The sequence below is a fragment of the Pteropus alecto genome, unplaced genomic scaffold (genome assembly GCF_000325575.1).
Source record: "Pteropus alecto unplaced genomic scaffold, ASM32557v1 scaffold97, whole genome shotgun sequence".
NCBI lineage: Eukaryota > Metazoa > Chordata > Mammalia > Chiroptera > Pteropodidae > Pteropus > Pteropus alecto.
In genome coordinates, this window is record NW_006439713.1 from 2803231 (window position 1) to 2822974 (window position 19744).

Consider the following 19744-nt stretch of genomic DNA (forward strand, 5'->3'; position numbering starts at 1 on the left):
CGGGGGCGCGCGTGCGCGCGGGCGGGGGCGCGCTGGCCATTCAGCGAGCTCTTCTCACCCGTCTGTCTTCGTAACCCGACTTGTAACTCTAGCTCTGATTGGTCATCCTCCTTTGGCCCCGCCCAGGTCTTGAGACCACTTGTTCCCTAGGAATAGAATCTTGGGTGCCTGAAAGGTCGAGAAATGTTCCTCGTTGGCATTTTTTTCTTTCACCCCATCAGCATAATAAAAAAAACATTGCTGCTGTGAGAATATTCCACTCCATTACTTTTGCCGCTCTAAACTACACTTGTTGAATGCCTTGAACTGATTTATTTCGATGAATTTTTACAGTGATCTTGCTGTACATAATAGGTCCTAACTATGAAGTTTCTGTTTTTGGAGCACCAATATGTAGATTATAGTTCTCTTTTCCTTATCCTTTATCTGTCGGTCTGTTTAGTTGCTTTCACAATATGTGATTCGGTTTTATCCAATCGCTTGTCCTTAGTGGAATAAAACATTTTTTCAGGAAAATGTTTTTGTCAATTTTTGTATCAGGACAAAGGATGTTTTTTTAGTTGCGGGGCCCTGTTCTGCATCTTGTATGAGTAAAACAACTCATGAATGATCTTTTACCACAGTTCTAATATCTGTAAGCAAAAGTCGGTAGGATATGGTTACCATTCTTGAATTAAAAGAAAAATAATGGACTTGTCATCTCTACATGAACAGTTAAATATTAACATGGTCTGATGAAAGTAACAAAGGGTTTCTTTTTTAATTGCCAGTTTTAATATGTGTCTTACCGGTTTTTTGATGAAAACATTTAGAAGCAAGTAATATTTTCAAGAAAGTGAGTTCTAAAAATTATGTATGATGGCAGAGTTTTTATGTTTTGAGGTTAATGCTTTGAAATTTTTAAGTCAAAGAAACAGGACTAGTTTGTTGTATTTTACTCTTGTTGATGAGAAATAATAGTGTTTTCACTGAATGGAACTTTGATGAGACAGTGAAGTGCTACTGGAGAGAAAATGTACAAATTTTGAGGGCAGTATAATGCACTAACTACTGGAAAAGTCACTTTTAAATACATTTATGTATGTTTTGGTTTTTGCTGTTAGAATTGCTTAAAACCCTACTTTACCGTTCTGCTGAAAATTATTCAAAATCTCTGATACACTCCTGTGATGTTGCTATGACACATGTCATCACTCATCACCTGGCTGATTTGGTCTGGTGGGTGTCTCTTTTTATCTTTCTCCCTCCCCCATCCCGGCACTAAGTGGTAGAGAAAGAGTTTCCTGTATATAGGAGGATTATTATTTTATCAAGGTGTATGGATAGCTTCTAGTTTCCCAAAGTCTTTTTAAAAAAATATTTTAAGTGTTTCAGATGAGGATAATGTAATGAACGCCCATGTAACAAACAAATTCATTGCTAATTTGCTGCATTTACTTTGGCTTCTTTTTGAGGTGTATTATTTTTTGTAAGCTATTAAATCTTCAAACATAGAAAAATAGAATAATGAACCATCCACCGGGTGCCCTTATCAGTTTCAGGGATTCCGAAAGAATGTTGTATCTATTACCTCCTTCCCCCCCAGGCTGTATGGTTTTTGGGCAAATTTCAGACATTCTTTTATTTCCTTTCATTGGTTAATATGCTGAAGTATTTTAAAGTAAATGTCAGACATTACATTTCACCCCTAAATTGTACAGGGTGCATCTCTAAAAAATTTAAAGATGATTTTTTATGCTACCACTGTTCCAGTATCACGTTTATAAAATGATCCATATTTCCTTGATACTACACGTGGGTAGTGGGTGTGTGTGTGTTGTATACCTAGTTCATATTCAGATTTGTTCACTGGATGTGTTTTTATATTTAGGTTGAATTGGGCTTCAGACAAAGGTCCATGCATTGTACTGATTGTGTCTTAAACATCTTTTTATCTTGCATAGTTTTTTTTTCCCCCTGTGCCACTGATCTGTTGAAGGCCCTGAGTCAGTTACCCTGTAGAATATTACATATTTTGGTTTTGTCTTCACTATTTCCTTATGTTTGTTTCCTTACGTCATTTAACTTATTCCTTTTACTTAATAGTTGTCATTCTTGGATCAGAACCATCTAGGGATCTTTTTAAAATCTAGGTGCCCAGGCCGTATCCCAGGCCAGTTAAATCGGAATCTTTGCGGTGGGACTGGACATCACTAGTTTTTAAAGCCTTTCAGGTGATTCCAATATCACTTTTGATAAAGCTACAGATTATCTTAGACTTATGACCGTGCTATTACGCCAACCTGTCCTTTGAAAGCAAGAATATTTTTGATACTACTTAGAAGAATTGAGACTAGTTATCTTTCAATACCTAACTTTGCATTAGCAATTGGGTTTGTAAATCCATAAAATTTAATTGGAATTTTCATGATTTATAGGTGGTGAAGAAAGAGGAAAAAGGAACCAGAACTATAGAATTAGATATAGGAATTGGGAAGGACTAGGTTTATAAAGATGGGGTGTATTTAAAAGGGAGAAAGAGATTTGATGTGCTTAGTCATTGAATAGCATGGCACAATTTTGTAGGCCACACTCTTCCTTAATTAGAAAACAAAAATCAGAAGATCCTTATTTTGTAGTCTGTCATTAGAGATTTTATTATCATTAAGTTTTTTTTTTTTAAAATAATGTTCGAGTAAGCCTTTTGTGTAAGGAAAAGTCTTTAAGAATTATTTGTAATAAAATCAGTATTTGGTTTATTAGAATTATGTGTAGTCATTTTTTTAAACCTTTAAGTTCAATTTTAAATCTTATATTTATAGAGACAAGTATGTTTTATCTTTTGAATGTTTAAAATTTTTTTTCAATGCATACAGCACCTGGTACTCCTAGGTGGTCTCCCATCCAAGTACTAACCAGGGCTTAGCTTCCGAGATCAGACGAGATCGGGCATGTTCAGGGTGGCATGGCCGTAGACTGATTGTTTAATTTGTAATGATAATTTAATCTTAAAATATTTATCATCACGTACATCCTCAAAGTTCCTTGGGCATTTCACACTATATTTACAAATATATCATTATTTTAATCACTGCAAGATGGCAAACTTAGATAATTCTTAGTATAATGATTCTAAGGATTTAAGTCAAACATTTTAAATTTATAAGTTATTTTTTACTCTATCAAACATTATAAGGTCAGAAATTACAAAACTTGTAAGTATACCAGAATAAATGTAACTTGCATGAATATAGCAAAACTTTCTTTTTTTCATCTACTTATTTGTCAGTATTTCTTGGTTGGTTATGAATTAACTTCCCAAACCAAGGGGGAGAGCAGTATTACCATCTCGAGCTCCTTGTGGGATGAAGGAATCAGGTTATGATAGAAGGTTATAGACAAGACTGGGAACTTGGACTCATTGCCAGATAGACTCTATTTGAGTCTCAGGTTGAACTTTTTTTCTTTTTTTTTTTTTCTTAACATTTTATTTTTTTAACCTCCCACCCTTGGTAACCACTAGTCCATTGTCCATGTGTCTCTGTTTGTTCTGTTCATTTGTTGCTTTTAGGTTTATATTCTATGTATAAGTGATACCATGTGATTTTCAACCTTTTTTGTCTGGCTTATTTCGCTTAGTATGATTATTTCAAGGCCCACCCATGTTGTTGCAAAGGGCAATATTTTATCTCTTCTTATGACTGAGTAATATTCCGTTGTATATATGTACCACAGCTTCTTTAGCCAATCATCTATCGTAGGATATTTCCAGTTGCTTCTATGTCCTGGCCACTGTGAATATTGCTGCTATGAACATCGGTGTGCAAATATCTTTTCAGCTATGAGTTTTCAAGTCTTTGGGGTAAATACCCAGTAGAAGGATTGCTGGATCATATGGTAGATCAATTCTTCGTTTTTTGAGGAACCTCCATACTGTTTTCCATCGTGGCTGTACCAATTTGCAGTCCCACCAGCAATATATAAGGGTTCCTGAACTTTTTAAATAGTATATCTACTTATTTACTAATTTAAAATGACAGTTTTGCATTTTCCACCTGTATTGCAACGAATCTCATTATTTTATATTCATTGTGAGATTCTAAAGATCCTTCATTTTGAGCACAGCTGATCTTGGATTCTGCATTTTCTTTGTAGTTGACCATAGAATCTGTCATTTTATAGGCATTTCATTGATAACTTGGGAATACTTAATGATCATGGCAGTGTGATGACAAGTTATAGTCTAGCAATATAGCAGTGTAGAAATGAGAAGTTTAGGTTTTGGTGCCAGGTGACTGGGCTGTAATCCTGACTTTTTTTGTGTTCTAACTTTAGGCAGATTATTTAAAGTCTCCCTGTTTCTCGATCTGTATAACAAGGATAACAGCAGTCGTATCAAAGGGGGTTGTGAACATTGTCTAAAAAACAAAAAAATGGCTTTATAGTGCCTGGCACAGTAACAATCAGTGGTGCTGATCAGTAACAGTGCTGCTGACAGGGTGATAACTCATAAATTATGGACTTCCCTCTTCACTTAATTTATATTTGTAGGATCTTAGGAGATGACAAGAATACAGTCTGGATGAGGTGTAATGCCTGAATGAATGATACTTGGTATTTACTCATTTATGGATGACCAAGCACAGTGTGAGATAGGAAAACTAACAGCAGTCTGTTTAGCTCAGTGTTGAATAATGGTCATGGTGTTGCTAGTTAAGAGTCACTTAGCTTTCACTGTGCTTCTTTAATTAATTAATTAATTTTTATTTTTTAGGCAAGGCAACCCTTGGTTGACCTCACAGATTGCAAGGACCATGTCAGCTTACAATCTCTTATTTTTTACACCTACAGCACCTGGTCTTCCTAGGTGGTCTCCCATCCAGGGACTAACCAGGCCCAACCCTGCTTGGCTTCCGAGATAAGACGGGATTGGGCTTGTTCAGGGTGGCATGGCCATAGACTCACTGTGCTACTTTAAAAGAGAATAGGTATTGCTTTCATAGGCTCACCTGATCATAACAGCTATTTGCATTTAAGGGACAAAAGTGACATGACCTTTTTCCTTTCAAGTTGTCTAAATCCTTACAGATATTTTCCAACTTGTTCCGTTGGTTTCTGAGGAAGAGTGTTAAAATCTCCAACTACCATTATGGAGTTGTCTTTTTAAAAAATTTCAGTTCTTTATTTTGGAGAGCTGTGTTATTAGGTACATACAAATTCAGAATTATCTTCCTATTGAATTGACCCCACCCTGCCCTCCTTTTTAATAGTCTTAATTTTTTCTTAGAATAGTTTTAGGTTTACAGCAAAATCGAGTGGAAGATAACAGGTATTTGCCAAATTCCCTGGCTCCATAAATGCATAGTTTTCCTCATTATCCATATCCCCCACCAGAGTAGTATGTGTTAGAATCAATGAACCTGCATTGACACGTCATAAGCACCCACAGTCCATAGTTTACTTAGGGTTCTATTATATTTACATTGTCTCACATTACTGTAGCCACACCAGGTTTCTTTTGGTTAATGATGGCATACCATATCTTTTTCTGTCCTTTTAGTTTTTCCTCATTAAAGTGTGTTTTCTGTAAAGAGCATATAGTTTCGTTATTCACTCTTTTTCTTGGGAGTGTCTTAAACCATTTGCATTTAATATAATTGAACAATTGTGTTAAGTTTGCCAGGTCCCTATTTTATATATGTCTCAACTCTATTTGTTCTTCCTCTTTCTTTTGGATTAAATAAATATCGTCCTAGTTATTTATTGCTTTTTAGTTAAGTACTTTACTATTTTCCAAATAAATTAAGTTAAAACTGTTAGTTGTCATCCTCTTGCCCTTTGGGCTATTATCATAGTTTACTTTTACGTATGTTAAAAATTTTTCCAGATGTTATTGCTATTGTTTTAAAGTTAATATTCATTTGCTTACCCACCTGTTACCTCTTCTGACATTTTAAATTCCTTGTCTTTGCATCTTTCCATGTATGTTGTCTGATTATTTTTTTTCAGTCTGAGCAACTTATTTCTTATAATGTTTTTTCCTCCATTTTTTTATTGTTTTGGTTTAAAAACATCTTTGTCTTGTCATTATTTTTAAAGGTTATTTTTGTTAGCTGTGAAATTGTTTTTTTTTCTTTCAGCACATTAATATGCAAAGCTAGCAGTTTTACTATTTTTTTCGAAGATGTTTTTTCCTCTTACAGCTTTTTAAGATTTTCATTTTGTCTTTTATTTTCAGCAGTTTTACTATGATGTATTGTAGTCATTATTTATTACTGTGTAACAAATTACTCCAAAACTTAGTGGTTTAAAACAACAAAGACTGACTATCTCAGTTTCTGTAAGTCAGGAGTCCAGGCACAGCTGAGCTCCGTCCTCTTTCTCAGTCTCAAGGCTGCACTCTGGGTTGGCCAGAGCTGGGTTTGCAACCGAAGGCTGGACTGGGGAAGGCTCTGCTCCTGAGCTCACGTCGTTTTTGGCTGGATTTGGTTCCTGGAGGGGATTGTTGGACTGACAGCTCAGTCCTTAGGGGGCTGTAGGCTGCCTTCAGTTCCTTCTCCCATTAGTCTTTCCAGCATGGCAGCTTGCATCAAGAGATAAAAGCTGACAAGACAAGTCTGCTAGCAAGACAGAAGTCACGATCTTTGTCATCTAGTCATGGAGGTGGTATCCCCTCAGTGTTACTGTATCCTGTTGGTTAGAAGTAATTTACTCAAGACAGTGAATATTCAGGAGGCATGGGGATCATTGGAGGCCACGTTAGAAGCTACCGCAGACGCCTAGGAGATTTCTTTGTATTTACTTTTCTTGGGGCTCTCTGAGATTAATCTGCAGGATATCAAAGAGTCTAATGTATAAAGTCCCAAATGGAAAAGATAGAAAAATGGGGCAAAATATTCTCAAGAGAGAAATGTTGAGCATTTTTGAATATCTGGGCCATCTGTGAATCTGCTTCTAGTGACCTCCCTCTCTTGACCATGGGTCACATGTTTGCCTTGTTATGTATCTTGTTATCTTTTCAAGTATGCTGGGCCCTTTTGTGTTAAAAAGAGTGGAGGCTGGATGGGGGGGAGGTGGATAAGGTAAAGGGGGTCGAATACTAGGTGACGGAAGGATATTTAACTTTGGGTGGTGAATACAATGCGGTGTACGTACAACATATTGAATTGTACATTTGACACCTATTTGATTTTATTAACCACTGTCACCCTAGTAAATTTAATAATGACAAAAAAGAGTGGAGGCTGAAGTAATATAATTAGCCGCAGTCAAAGACTTGCTCATTTTTTCTCGCAAGCTGTTAGTGTGTGGGGCTGGGTCAGTCTAATTTGTATCTGCTCGTCTGTCTGGGCTTGTTGCAGCTACAGGTTTCGAGGGTGAGATAAGACTTTCCCTTTCGGTAGAGTGTGGGATTTGGGCCCTGGTGAGATTCCTGAGGTGTCTGTATTTTATAGCTGAGTTGCCAGCTCTCCAAACTTTGTAAAGTCTTCCTCTCTTAGTCCCGTTGCTAACTTTTTGGGTTGTGGACGAGTGCTCTTCACTCTCCAGCCCTGCTCTTGGCTTTCCACCCTGTTGTCTTCGCCGTGGGAGGGCCTCTGCAGTGCACTGTGCTGGAGGGGTTCTCTCCCTAGCTGCTCTGCACCGGATTTTGGCCCCGTGCAGTTGCGGAGAGAGTGGGGTGGGTGCAGACTCACTGCCTGAGGCTCCTCAATGGTCCGATCGGTCCTGCGAGCCCACAGGTGGCTGTTAGGTTTAAAAGTTTGATGGGTTTTTCTTTGTTCTCATCTATGGTCAGTTCACAGAAGGGCTCATCAGTTTCTCGGGTGTAGCTAACTTAAATTTGTTTCCTCATCTCTTTGATGGGTTGAAAATTTGTTTTTAAGCTAATCCAGCTTCTTATTGTTAGGGTGAGAGCAGTAGTTTCACATGATCTCCTTTTAATGGTTGGAAGGAATGATTACTTTTAATCTTTAAAAATTCTGTGGTGTGTATAACCATCTTTAGTTATCAGTAGGTACACCTGTGTATAGTAGACATATAGTAGGCTCTCAGTATTTATTGGAAAGATGAATTTTTTTTAATGCTTTGTTTATTTTCTTTTTGAGTCCAGTCAAGTTTGGTTATTAAATGGTGTTTTGTAAACTTGCTGATTTCTTCACATGGTTCTAAGATGCGTACTTGGTCTGTAGTCAGGGCCGTGTGCGCAGGGTGGCCATGGGACACGTGGGAGTTGTCCCTTTTAAGCTCCTTTCATCCATTTCACGAAGAATGTGCAAAATAAGTCTTGATTTTTGTTTACTATCTTTTCTTCTTTGAGTGGAGAATGGGAAGTGGCATTTTGAACACAAAACTTCTATGTTAAAATTATGAAATAGCTATCGTAGTACAGGATGAATTATGCGTGCAGTGTTCAGAATTAGGTTGGGACTTTCATTTTAGTATTTCTAATGGGATAGGTGAATGAGATTTGGATGTGAGCATCTAACTGCGTAGAAGAAATTCTCTTGATTTTAATCAATTTGCATATATTTGGCTTTAAAAACTTGTAGAGGCCAGTTTGGTTGATTAGCTCATTACTGGACACTTTTACCAAAACAGCATACCTGACTGCAGTGATCCAGTGATGGAGAGTTGCAGAACTAGGCAGCCTGAGTTTATATTCTCAGCTCTGCCATTCAGCTCTTGGATTCTGGGCAAGTTTTTTAATGCTGGTGCCTGTGTTTTCCCATCTGTAAAATAAGGATAAATAGTTGAGAGTTACAGGAAGTAAGTGTACTTAAAGTTCTTAGAACAGTGTCTGTCAGATAGTAATCACTATGTAAGTGTTTGCTGTTATCATTAATGTAGTGAGGAAGTAGTCAAAACCTTAACACATAGGTTGTGTCTTGTACACTGTAAGCACACAATTTTACTTATTATTTTTGCATGAGAATTCGAAGTCTTAGTACCTTTTGCAGGTTAGTTACTTCTCCTGTAAGTATCTTGTCTTGTAACTGGTTAGAGGTAGGGCTAGGACTGGTAACCTCCTGCCGGTCAGGAGAGGCTCCTCCTACTTTATTCTGGTAATTGTTTTAGTATCATTGGTATATTCGAAGTTGCTTCCAAATCGAGAGACTTTGGCATGACAAAGACCTCGTCGTAGAGCCTCCACTGAAAGTCTTCTAATTTGCGTATCGTATTTGTATGTAAATGTTTGAAGATGTTGATAGTGGCCTTTCTGTAGGAGTGTAGCAAGTGACATGCAGTTCTTGAACAACAGTTTTGAATTGTGGGAATCTACTTATGTGAGCTTTTTTCGGTAAATGTGTACATTACCGTAAATGTATTTTCTCTTATTATATTCTTGATAGCATTTTCTTTTCTTGAGCTTACTTTATTGTAAGAATATAGTATATAATATATACATACAAACTATGGATTAATCGACTATGTTATCAGTAAGGCCATCAGTAAGGTAAGCAGTAGGCCATTAGTAAAGTTTTTAGGGAGTCAAAAGTTATACTTAGATTTTGACTGCATGGGGTTTGGCACCCTTAATCTCTGCGTTGTTCACATGTCAACTGTAATTAGTTCATTAGCCTTTTTTCTGTAAACTGTGACTAAAAATTGTCATAATGTCTTAATGTTAAATAAAAATTGCTTGCGTTCATTGTACAATATTTAGAAAATGTAAAAGTGAAGAGAAAATAGAAAAATGACTAAAATGAGGAGTGCTTATTTTTCTTTATATATATATTCTAACAAAAATAGGATCTTTAAAAAAATTATACCGTGAATTCTTTTCCATTTCTCTGGAGGAATTTAACCATTTGCTTGTTGGATATTTGGTTGATTTCCAGTTTTTTCTGTTAGTGATTATAAAAGCTCTGTGTCTCTGCATTTATTTATCTATATCTTATGCAATTGTCACTTATAAATTCCTAGAAACTTAATATTGAATAAAATGGTTTACATGTTTTTAATGCTTACTATAAATTTGCTCTTAAGGCTCTGCCAGTGTAAACTTTTGGCTACCATGTGAGAGGATACAGATTTCTTACCCTGATAACGTTTCTAATCTTTGTCAATGTAATGGATGAAATAGTAGCTAATTTTTGAGTCGTTTTTTTTTTGTAAATACTACACAAAAGAGCTTTAACCTGTATAACCTCATTTAATTATATTTATTTTAGAATTATTTCAGACATTTCAGGACTCAGCTGTTGAACCCAGAATCTGTATCAAATACAGTGCTTTTGACTCTTTTAAAATATTAAGACCAAAACATTTTTTCGAATACTTTCATAAACTCGTGTTTTATGTTTGTATTGAGTTTTTGAATTTATTTTAATGATATAACTAAAATGAATAGGTTATATTGTTTTTGGTCATTTAGAATATGACAGACTTCTTGATGAAATAATGAACTAGGAAGTCTGACTAGGAAATATTTTAATTAATGTTGAAATCTGGTCATCACTGTGTTTATGTGGCTGAAATTATTTTACCAAGTACTTTACTATTTCATATCTTCTGTAGGTTGTTGCATGCTAAAAATCCATGCATTTTGGAGTTTGCCTGTCTCTTCTGTGTTTAATATATCTTGTGAAACAATATTTTTAAAAATAAAGTTTGACTTTTGGGGGAATATTTGATTCTTAAGTTCAATAAAGGATTGAGGTATTATTTTGATCATATTCTGCTTAGAAAATTGTTATTTTGATTTGGTACAACAGAAAAATCTCAAGTTCAGTGTTTTCAGATGTTAGCTGATTTATTGGTAAAGCCCGAGAATTTTGCATCATGTATTTTATTCCTTTCAGATCCGATGGTAGGTCTAGAAACAGCAGGAGGAGAACTTCCTACCAAGAATATCAGAAATCTTAAGATATTTTTCTTTTGAATAATTTGGAAAAGTTGTTATAGTCTAGAGGTAGGGGTCATTGTCTTGCTAAGAGGAAGAACATGACAGGTTACGTAGAAATAAATGCTAACTTAGGATATATCCCTGTTTAGTATTGGAGTCAGCATTAATAGTGTTTTCCAAGTAACCTCCACTTTACTAGGGTGGTTGGTGGGTGACTTTGCTATAGATATTCAGCATACTGTTATGATTTGTGATTGCATGGTTCATAAAAATAGGCTTTTGGAATACTTCTTCTGCTTAGAAGCAGAGGTTTAATTAATAAAGATATATAATGTCTTGCAGGTCTTCAGGTGACATTCATATAGTGATTTAATGATGCCATTAAATGTCTCTTTCTGCTTGGGCAGCCTTGACATTCTGGCTTTTTTCTCTCAAACTTAGTTTTACAGTTGCTAGATGGCTCTTGCAGTGATATCCTAGAAATGGTGAGAGGGAAGGATTCTTTATTCCTAGGACTCTTATTGGAGAGGAGAATTTTTCCAGAGATATTCCCCAGGAGGTATCTTCTCAGTTTCATTGGCCAAAACTAGAGCACATGACCTAGTTATGAAGGAGTCTGGATGGAAAGGTGAGGTTCTGCCAAAGTGGGGGGGGTAATGGCTGTTGGGTGAGCAGTCACTTCCTGCTCTGTCTGGGAAGCCAAAACTGGTCCACATTTCTGAATTAAAATAAATTTAAATGCTTTTAAATGAAAGATCTTCATGCTAACACTGGGACATTTCTCTGAGTGTTAAGTTCTTTTGCGTAACTGTTAAGCTTTCTGAGTTCTCTAGGAATGTTTATCCTGTCATCGACTACGAAACATTCACTTCTTTATGTAAAGCTTAGGAAAGAGCATCCATTTCATCAGAAACCGAGGGGAATTATTTAACCAAGGAAGACACCACATTTTGTATTTGTATAAGTGTTTTGTCATTTCTTTTCATTGTTGTACTGTATTTTTTATTGTATAGGAATTACGATAGATGATAATTACATGTTTCCCATTAAAAGATTTCTAGATGTAGTTTAACATATTGCGAGGGAAAACTAAAGGCTAGATAGGCACATATTAAAGATATTAAATATTCTATATCCTAATTAGATTACAGCATCCCATACTTTACTGGAAAAGTTACTTTGTCCCATAACTTTCTAATTAGTTAGGATAACTAGACCCTACTACTACTTTCTGTAACTGCTACCCTGGGCTTGAAGAGCTCATGCTCTCCGCAGTGTTTGGCAGTAGTGATAGTAATCAAGGGATTCTAGGATTGTGGCTGATAAACTCTCTGAGACTGAATATGCCAACAGACAACAAGATGGTAGAGAGAATGGTTATTGGACTCTTGTAGGGACTTAGTTCTGGCCTCACTCCTGGGGATCTTGTATAACTGGCTTACTCATTGGAGTTGCTGATAGAGACAGTTCTAACATTCATGTCTAGGACTTAAAAACATCGAAGGAACATTATATTGATTTGATCAATATGCCATTAATTTTTAATAATACAGAACCATTATCTATTGATTATTTTTGTTGCCTATATTGGGACTAGAACCATGTTATTTTCCAGATGCACTTTGTTTTGTACAAAATTAAGATAATCCCCTCCCCTCCATCTTTGATATTATTGTTAGAATCCTCAGAAATGCAAGGAATCTGTAATTTTCTTTATGGGAATTACAACTGCTGTGTGGAATTCATGTTCCTGTTATATCTGGACTTTGCCCAAGTATGCCTATGTCGAAGCCTGCATTGTTTTAATGATTAGTTTTATTGCTTATTCAACCCAGGCAGTTAGTGTAATCTCCTTCCAGATCATTTAAGAGAGAAAGTAAGATCCTGTCTAGCACTGGGAGGCAACCTGTTTAAAATTTTCTTTCCATACCTTTTCTATCTAAAGAAGTTCCTTTTATCCATACCTCTTATATCCAGTCTTCCAGTTCTATTCCCACATAGGCTTGATTATAGAACTTCAAAACTTAAAAGTCAGTTGTATAACTCTGTTCTTTGTCTACCTGAATAGTGGAAGTCTCAAAGAAAACTATTAGAGAAATAATTTTCCCCTTACAGAAGCCATTTTGCCATCTCCCAAGGCCGTTTTATATTAAGTATTTAAACCTTTTGCATAGGCGTATTGTTTAGGTCAATCAGTGCAATTAGTTTAGTGGGAGATTTTGTTTTCAGATTTGCATTAGGGAGGAGTTCTTAGATCTGATTTTCTTGGTTCCTGTCAGAATTTTCTTCTTTTTCCTCTTACCTACCTTTCCCCTCCTGTCATGAGCTAATTATCTGCAGTAGTTTTTGGACTTTTAGACTGACACTGAAGCACAGAGTGCTAATTAATTAGTAGGAAACACTTTCTGAGGTCTAGCTGAGCTTTGATCTTTCGAGTTATGCCTTGGAATATCTGTCAGGGTGGGAAATGTAAGTCAGGTCGAAAAGTTGAAGATATTTTCTGTCACCGGGGCTTATGGATGAAACGTGATATTACATTCAGGCTTATTTTATATTTGAATTCACCTTTTTTACCATGTCACCCAACCCCGCTCCCATCTGGCAACCATCAGCTGCTGCTTTGCATCTGTGAGTCTTCGTTTAATGAAGTCCAACGTATTAATTTTTTCTTCCGTGGATTGTGCTTTTGGTGTCATAATTAGAAATATTTGCCCAACCTGAAGTCATAAAGATTTTCTCCAATTTTTTTTTTATTATAAATTTTATGGTTTCAGATTATACATTTAAACCTACGATCTGTTGAGATAATTTTTGTTTATGGTGTGACGTATGAGTCAAAGTTATTTATTTTTGGCAAGTGGGTATCTAATTATTTCAGCATCTTTTGTTGAAAAGATTATCTTTTCTCCTTTGAACCTTTGTCAAAAATCAGTGGTCCTTATATAACAGACCCTGAAGTCAGGTATTGTTAGCTCTTTGTTTTTTTTCAAAGCTGCTTTGGCTTTTCTGGGCCATTTTCATTTGCATATGAGTTTGAGATTGAAATTGTCAATTTCTGTCAAAAAAAAAAAGCTTGTTGGGATTTTGATTGGGGTGACTTTGAATCTATACATCAATCTACTGTTTATTTAGATCTTTAATTTTTCTCTCAGTAATGTTTTGTAGTTTTCATTGTACATGTTTTTCACGTGGTTTGTCAGACTTATCCCTGAGTATTTAATATTTTTTGATGCTATTATAAACAATGTTGTTTTTCATACTTGCTCTCCAATCAGGTCTTGTCCAATAAGCATGTGGCTCCTGATCATCTGTTGCAAATCTGCCAGCGCATTGGTCCCATGTTGGATAAAGAAATTCCACCCAGTATTTCAAGAGTCACTTCTTTACTTGGTGCAGGAAGGCAGTCTTTGCTACGTACAGCAAAAGGTACCTTAATTTGAAGAAGTGTTCTGCTTTGTATTACTAGCTTAATAATTATAATTGTGAAGTAATGTAAGCATTGTGGAAGAAAGGTGATATGTAACTATAAACTATGCTGTGGACTATAAAATTCTTTGCATTTAGCGTAGACATTGAATTTTATTACATAAGTGTTTAATGGGTCCTTCTGCATTTAAAAAATGATAAAGGTATAGATGTTAAGCTAAAAAGCTTGAATTTATTCTGAGATGTGTTTGAGGTTTTATCAATGTGAGTTCTTAATTTTCCACTTTGTAGCTCACTTATAACTTCATTGAATGTAATTGTATGTGTCTAATAAACTCTTTAAATGCTAGAAATATTTCATTTGATATTTAGATTCTTGAAAGCCCTTTGTTATAAGGGGAAAGTGATTTTCTAAATTTGGTAGCGGTTTGAAAACAAGCACTCAATATGTACAATTGCATGGTTCTTTTTTCACCAGTTTAATTTTTTTGCTAAGTTATGTGGTAGCAAACTGTTGGAATTGCTGTTCTTTTTCTGTTAGCTTGGTATAAATCACTTAGATTATATGTATGTGATATGATCTATGTATGCAACATGGCTTAACTGCTAATGGGCAAGAATGTTGGCTCTTTTGATCCTGAGCATACATCGAGTTCATCCCCGTGATTATTTGAAAGATCTATTGCTGATGCAATGCTGCCTCTTAGATGTACCACCAGTATAAAGGTCGACCAAGAAAGAACCCTCCCTCCTGGTTCCATGCCAGACTGGTTTGTCAGCTGTAGTTGTTCCTTAGTGCTCTATGGCCATGCCACACTGGCTTGAATCAGGAAACTGTCCATATTCTTTCTTCCTTCTATGTCCCTGTTCACTTGTAATTACTCTGTTTTAGGTGGTTATCTAGTGGTTGCCTGGGTAGCCTGTTTTCCTCTGTTTACTTGTGTCAAGTTCAATGTCGTTTTGTGATGGGCACTGCTTTAGAACTGGCAGACTTTAGAAGAGACTTCATTCAGCAAGCTGTTCTAGGGTAGGGACCATATTTCTCTGTTTTGTATTAGTGCCGTGGGAGGATGCCTGGTAACTGCTCTTTGATCATGATCGTAGTAATGAATCCATTCATGTAAAACGTAACATGCCTGTTAGTTTGGGGCACCCGAGGCTCAGTAGAGGTTTAGTATGATGCCTTCCTTCCCTTCCTCTTTCAGTTGTGAAGAAGCTAATTTCTAGCACAGCGTGATCTGTGTGTTCTGCTGCTCTCTCCTCTAGAGGGGGCAGACGTTTTTTCTTAGTATATTTGCTAGTAGGTCAAAGAGGGAAGGGACTTTAGAATTAGTGTTCAGTCTCACAGATCCTATATATGTGCTCTTGTGAAGGATTATCTGTGACCCTTCAACAAGAGGAAAGCAATTTAATTTTGTCAATACTTCCTAAGGAGATTAAAGTCATGGTAATATTGGCCAAAATTAATTTGAAAACTCAGTAACATTTAAATGGTTACTTAAGTCAAGGATTTTCATGTAAATCAAAGACATTTAAATTTTCCTTACAAAAATTTCCATTTTTGGAAAGTTGGATCAGTTGTGATAAGACTTTTTATCATTAATATTTTATGATATAATTCTGCATTGAAAAATAAAAACATTGAATGGGACTTGGAGTTAAAAGATCTAGTATTGTGCTTCATCGTGACTGATCATTTGCAGTGGATCTCTTTGAAGGTCCTGGAACCTTTGAGCCTCAGTTACCTCACTTATAAATTGGCAATCAATACCTACCTCACAGGGTTGTTGTGAGGATTCAATGAGATAATGTACGTGGAAAGCACTTTGTAAATTGTAAAGTGCTACACAATGTTAGTTGTCGTTGTTGTATCTGAGATGTCTTAATTTTTTTCCCTTCAGAAATAGTCTAATAAACCTCTAGGGCTTTTCTGTTAAAGTATATTAGTTGGTAAAACTTTAAATAAACAGTTTATTAAAATATACGTAAGTATTCTATAAAATCTTTCTTGGGGTTAACTTTTCAAGATTTTATGTGTATCTAAAATTCATTTTAAAGACTGCAGGCACACAGTTTGGAAGGGCTCTGCCTTTGCTGCTCTTCATAGAGGAAGACCTCCTGAAATGCCAGTGAATTATGGTTCCCCACCAAATCTTGGTAAGTGAGGTTGGCCATTCAGATGCCGAAACTGTTCTTTTAATTTCTTGACCAACTTCGTAACTGCTATATTAAAATTAAAATGTAAAAGGAAATACTAGTAGTAGTGATGTTTCAGTAGTAACAAGTATCAATTTTCAAACTTGTTTTCCTAAAATAATTTCTAGAAGTAATAAAGATTACTGAAAATAATTTAAATTATAACCAGAAGTCTGTACCAGTGATTATAGTAGAACACAACTGGGAAGAAACTTGTGTCCTTAGGATTTCTTGAACTTAGATTTTGTTTTGGAGTTTTTCTTAGATTTTTACATATTGGCTCCCCCTTAACCATTTTCGTTGTTTTTATTTCCTAGTGGAGATACATCGAGGAAAACAACTCACAGGGTGTTCCACTTTTAGCACAGCATTTCCAGGAACTATGTATCAGCATATAAAAATGCACAGAAGGATTCTTGGACATCTATCTGCTGTTTACTGTGTAGCATTTGATAGGACAGGACATAGAATCTTTACAGTGAGTTAACATTTTAAACTCAATTTGTTATCTGGAGCACTTTAGTTCTTCTGAATCTTCTAGGAAATCTTATAAAACACATAGATTCTATGTTTCCCATTCTCAGGGATTCTGGCTCCCGCAGCTCTGGTGTGGGGCTCATAAATTTGCATTTGTATTTGGTGTCCCAGGTGATTCACATGCAGATAGGCCTCTGTCGTGTTTGTGAGTCATTGGTTTAGAGTGGTGGTTCTTGGGTATGATCATCAAGGATGCTTAAAAGTGTCTGCCTAGTATTTCTTCAGCCCATTCTAGAACTACTGAATTAAGTCCATTGCTACTATGTGTATTAACCAAAATCAAACCCCCACCTCCCCCCAAATATCCAAATCTCTGTAGGTGATTCATAGTCACATTGATTACTCACCGATCCAGGGAAATTGAGTGATTACTTGAACACTGAAATGTTATTTTATAATTATTATAAAACTATATATAAATATTTGGAATTTAATTTGCCTTTTTAATGTTTTAAGGGAAAATTAGGAGGAGCAAGAAGTTTAGATTTTATTTCTCAGTTGTGAGATTCCGCGTAGATCCTCAGATGCTTGCGGAGTGGATGGGTGCCGCTGCTCCTATAAATTTAAGACGCTGTTCTTTGGTTATTCAATAGAGTGCGAGTCCAGTTATGTCTTCCTTAATCGTTTTTGGGATTGCCACCTACTCTTGTTTCTCAGCCTATGAAATGTAAATCTGTCTGAACACTCATCAAATTATTTAGCTTGATGTGAGCTAAACTGACATTTAACTATCGTTAAGTGAAATTAGGTGAGCCATGAACTTTAGGTGGACTTAATACTTAGCAGAGAATATAGGGCAGATAATGTTTATAATGTGGTCTGATCCATAGAAATGAAAATTTCATAGTATCTTTATGTAGACATTCTTTGCTTTTAAGGAAAAAACTTATAAGTGTTCTGACCATGAGTCATAATCTACAGAGTATTCTATAGTCGGAAAGAGAGGAGGAGTTACAGATACCTAATTTGAGTGACATGTAAATGGTAGTATTTTAAGTGATGTAAAAGATTTCTATGTTAATTATTTTTGGGTGTATTTTTTCTTAGGGTTCAGATGATTGTTTGGTGAAGATTTGGTCAACACACAATGGCCGCCTGTTATCCACACTAAGAGGTCATTCTGCAGAAATTTCAGATATGGCAGTAAATTATGAGAATACAATGATTGCTGCTGGGAGCTGTGATAAAATAATTCGAGTGTGGTGCTTAAGAACTTGTGCCCCGGTTGCTGTGCTCCAGGGACACACGGGGTCAATTACATCTTTACAGGTAAGTGTTCATGTACGCGTTTATGCACTATCTCCTTTTCCTTTAAAACTCTTCTCTTTGGAGATGAGAAATAGTAAGATGCTTAATAATTATATGATTTATTTTAAATTTAGTAATAAAGAAAAAATATAATTAATCGTACTTCCATGAATCTTGAAAAGGTGACGTAATAAATATGTAATGTAGGTAGAGCTTTATATGAAGGCTTAACGGATGACTTACTGATTCCTTTAGGTTTATGGTTGAAGTGAATGAGTCAGTTATAAACTGGTGATAGGTTAATGATTTTTCTACTGTAATACTTGTAGATTTTGATAAACTGATTAAATTTTCAGGAATATATTTAAACTCCGTTTCAGTCCATATTCTGGAACATATCCACTTAGGTTTAACTGGTCATTTTCAACATTAATCTAGAGTTACCAAAGCCGCTGGCGCCCACCCGCCTGCTGGGGACAGGGAGAGGTTGACCAGGTTGGTTTTGATGAGGTTATATAACTTTAAACATTTAAACTCTCCATTTTGAATACTTGAGGAAAAAGAGCTTAGAAGACACTTCTAAGAAGAAGTCATAGGTTCAAGTCCTACCTACCTTACAAAGTACATAACTTTGGGAAAAATCATAGAACAGATCATAAACTACACTCTCTGAGATGTTGTAATAATAAAAAGCATGTAATCATCTGAAAAAACACAACAGCAATTTTTTTTTCTCTTTTCCGCTAATGGTAGTCCTGGTCTTCCTTTGCTACACTCCTTTGTCTTGAATGTCTCGTGAGTCAGCAAATCGTGTTGCTTCTTTCTTCCTGGCTTTCCTCCCCGTTCTGAGGGAAGGAAAGGTTAAGGTTCTTGGATCACTTGGATTGAGTAGATTGATGCTTGGCTTTTATCTGTATGTTTCCTTTTAGTCGGTGTTATATACTACTGCCAGACAAGTCTTTGGGTTGCCATCAGTGTTTTATTTGAGAATTACAGTTACCTCAATTTGCTGTTTATTGGGTCCACATTCTCTACCCATTTAACCCATTTCCCCACCACTTCCAGAAATGAACACTTCAGTCATCTGGGTCTTTTCATTGCTATTGCATACCATATTTCCTATGACATTTGTATTTTTTTTTTCCATGTTATTTCTTCGCCTAGTGTATTTTTCTTGTTTTCTTTGTATTTTTCTCTGCATCTTTTAAGCCTTCTTGGACATCTCTGGACCAGATTGATCTTCATTTGTCCAGCTTGTTTGTACAGCACACTTGCTACTTTATTAAATACAAATGTTAGTCCTGTTCTGAAGTTACAATATAATTTTTGTATTTTCTTATAATACTTTTATGGTTTTGTTTTTTTAAAAGTTTAAATTATCATCCACTTGGAATTGACCCTGGTGTACAACCTGAAGAACCGCTTTTTACCGCCAGATTACTGCACACTGGGCCCTTTACCATTTATGCAGTGATTCACTGTTTCCCCAGCTGATCTGAGATGATACCTTTA

The 19744-nt window shown here is 35.9% G+C and overlaps 1 protein-coding gene and 1 pseudogene across 1 annotated transcript in view; one reads left to right on the forward strand and one right to left on the reverse strand.

Moving 5' to 3' along the window:
* Positions 1-19744, forward strand: part of BRWD1 (bromodomain and WD repeat domain containing 1) — a gene marked incomplete at its 5' end in the record, with an annotated part of 92562 nt that overhangs the window by 452 nt on the left and 72366 nt on the right. The window contains 4 exons of the mRNA XM_015593081.2: positions 14101-14251; positions 16310-16408; positions 16765-16925; positions 18032-18253. Of these exons, the coding sequence (XP_015448567.2) occupies positions 14101-14251; positions 16310-16408; positions 16765-16925; positions 18032-18253 (633 nt within the window). The remainder of the gene's footprint in view (positions 1-14100; positions 14252-16309; positions 16409-16764; positions 16926-18031; positions 18254-19744) is intronic.
* LOC112483814 lies at positions 4822-4940 on the reverse strand (annotated as a pseudogene).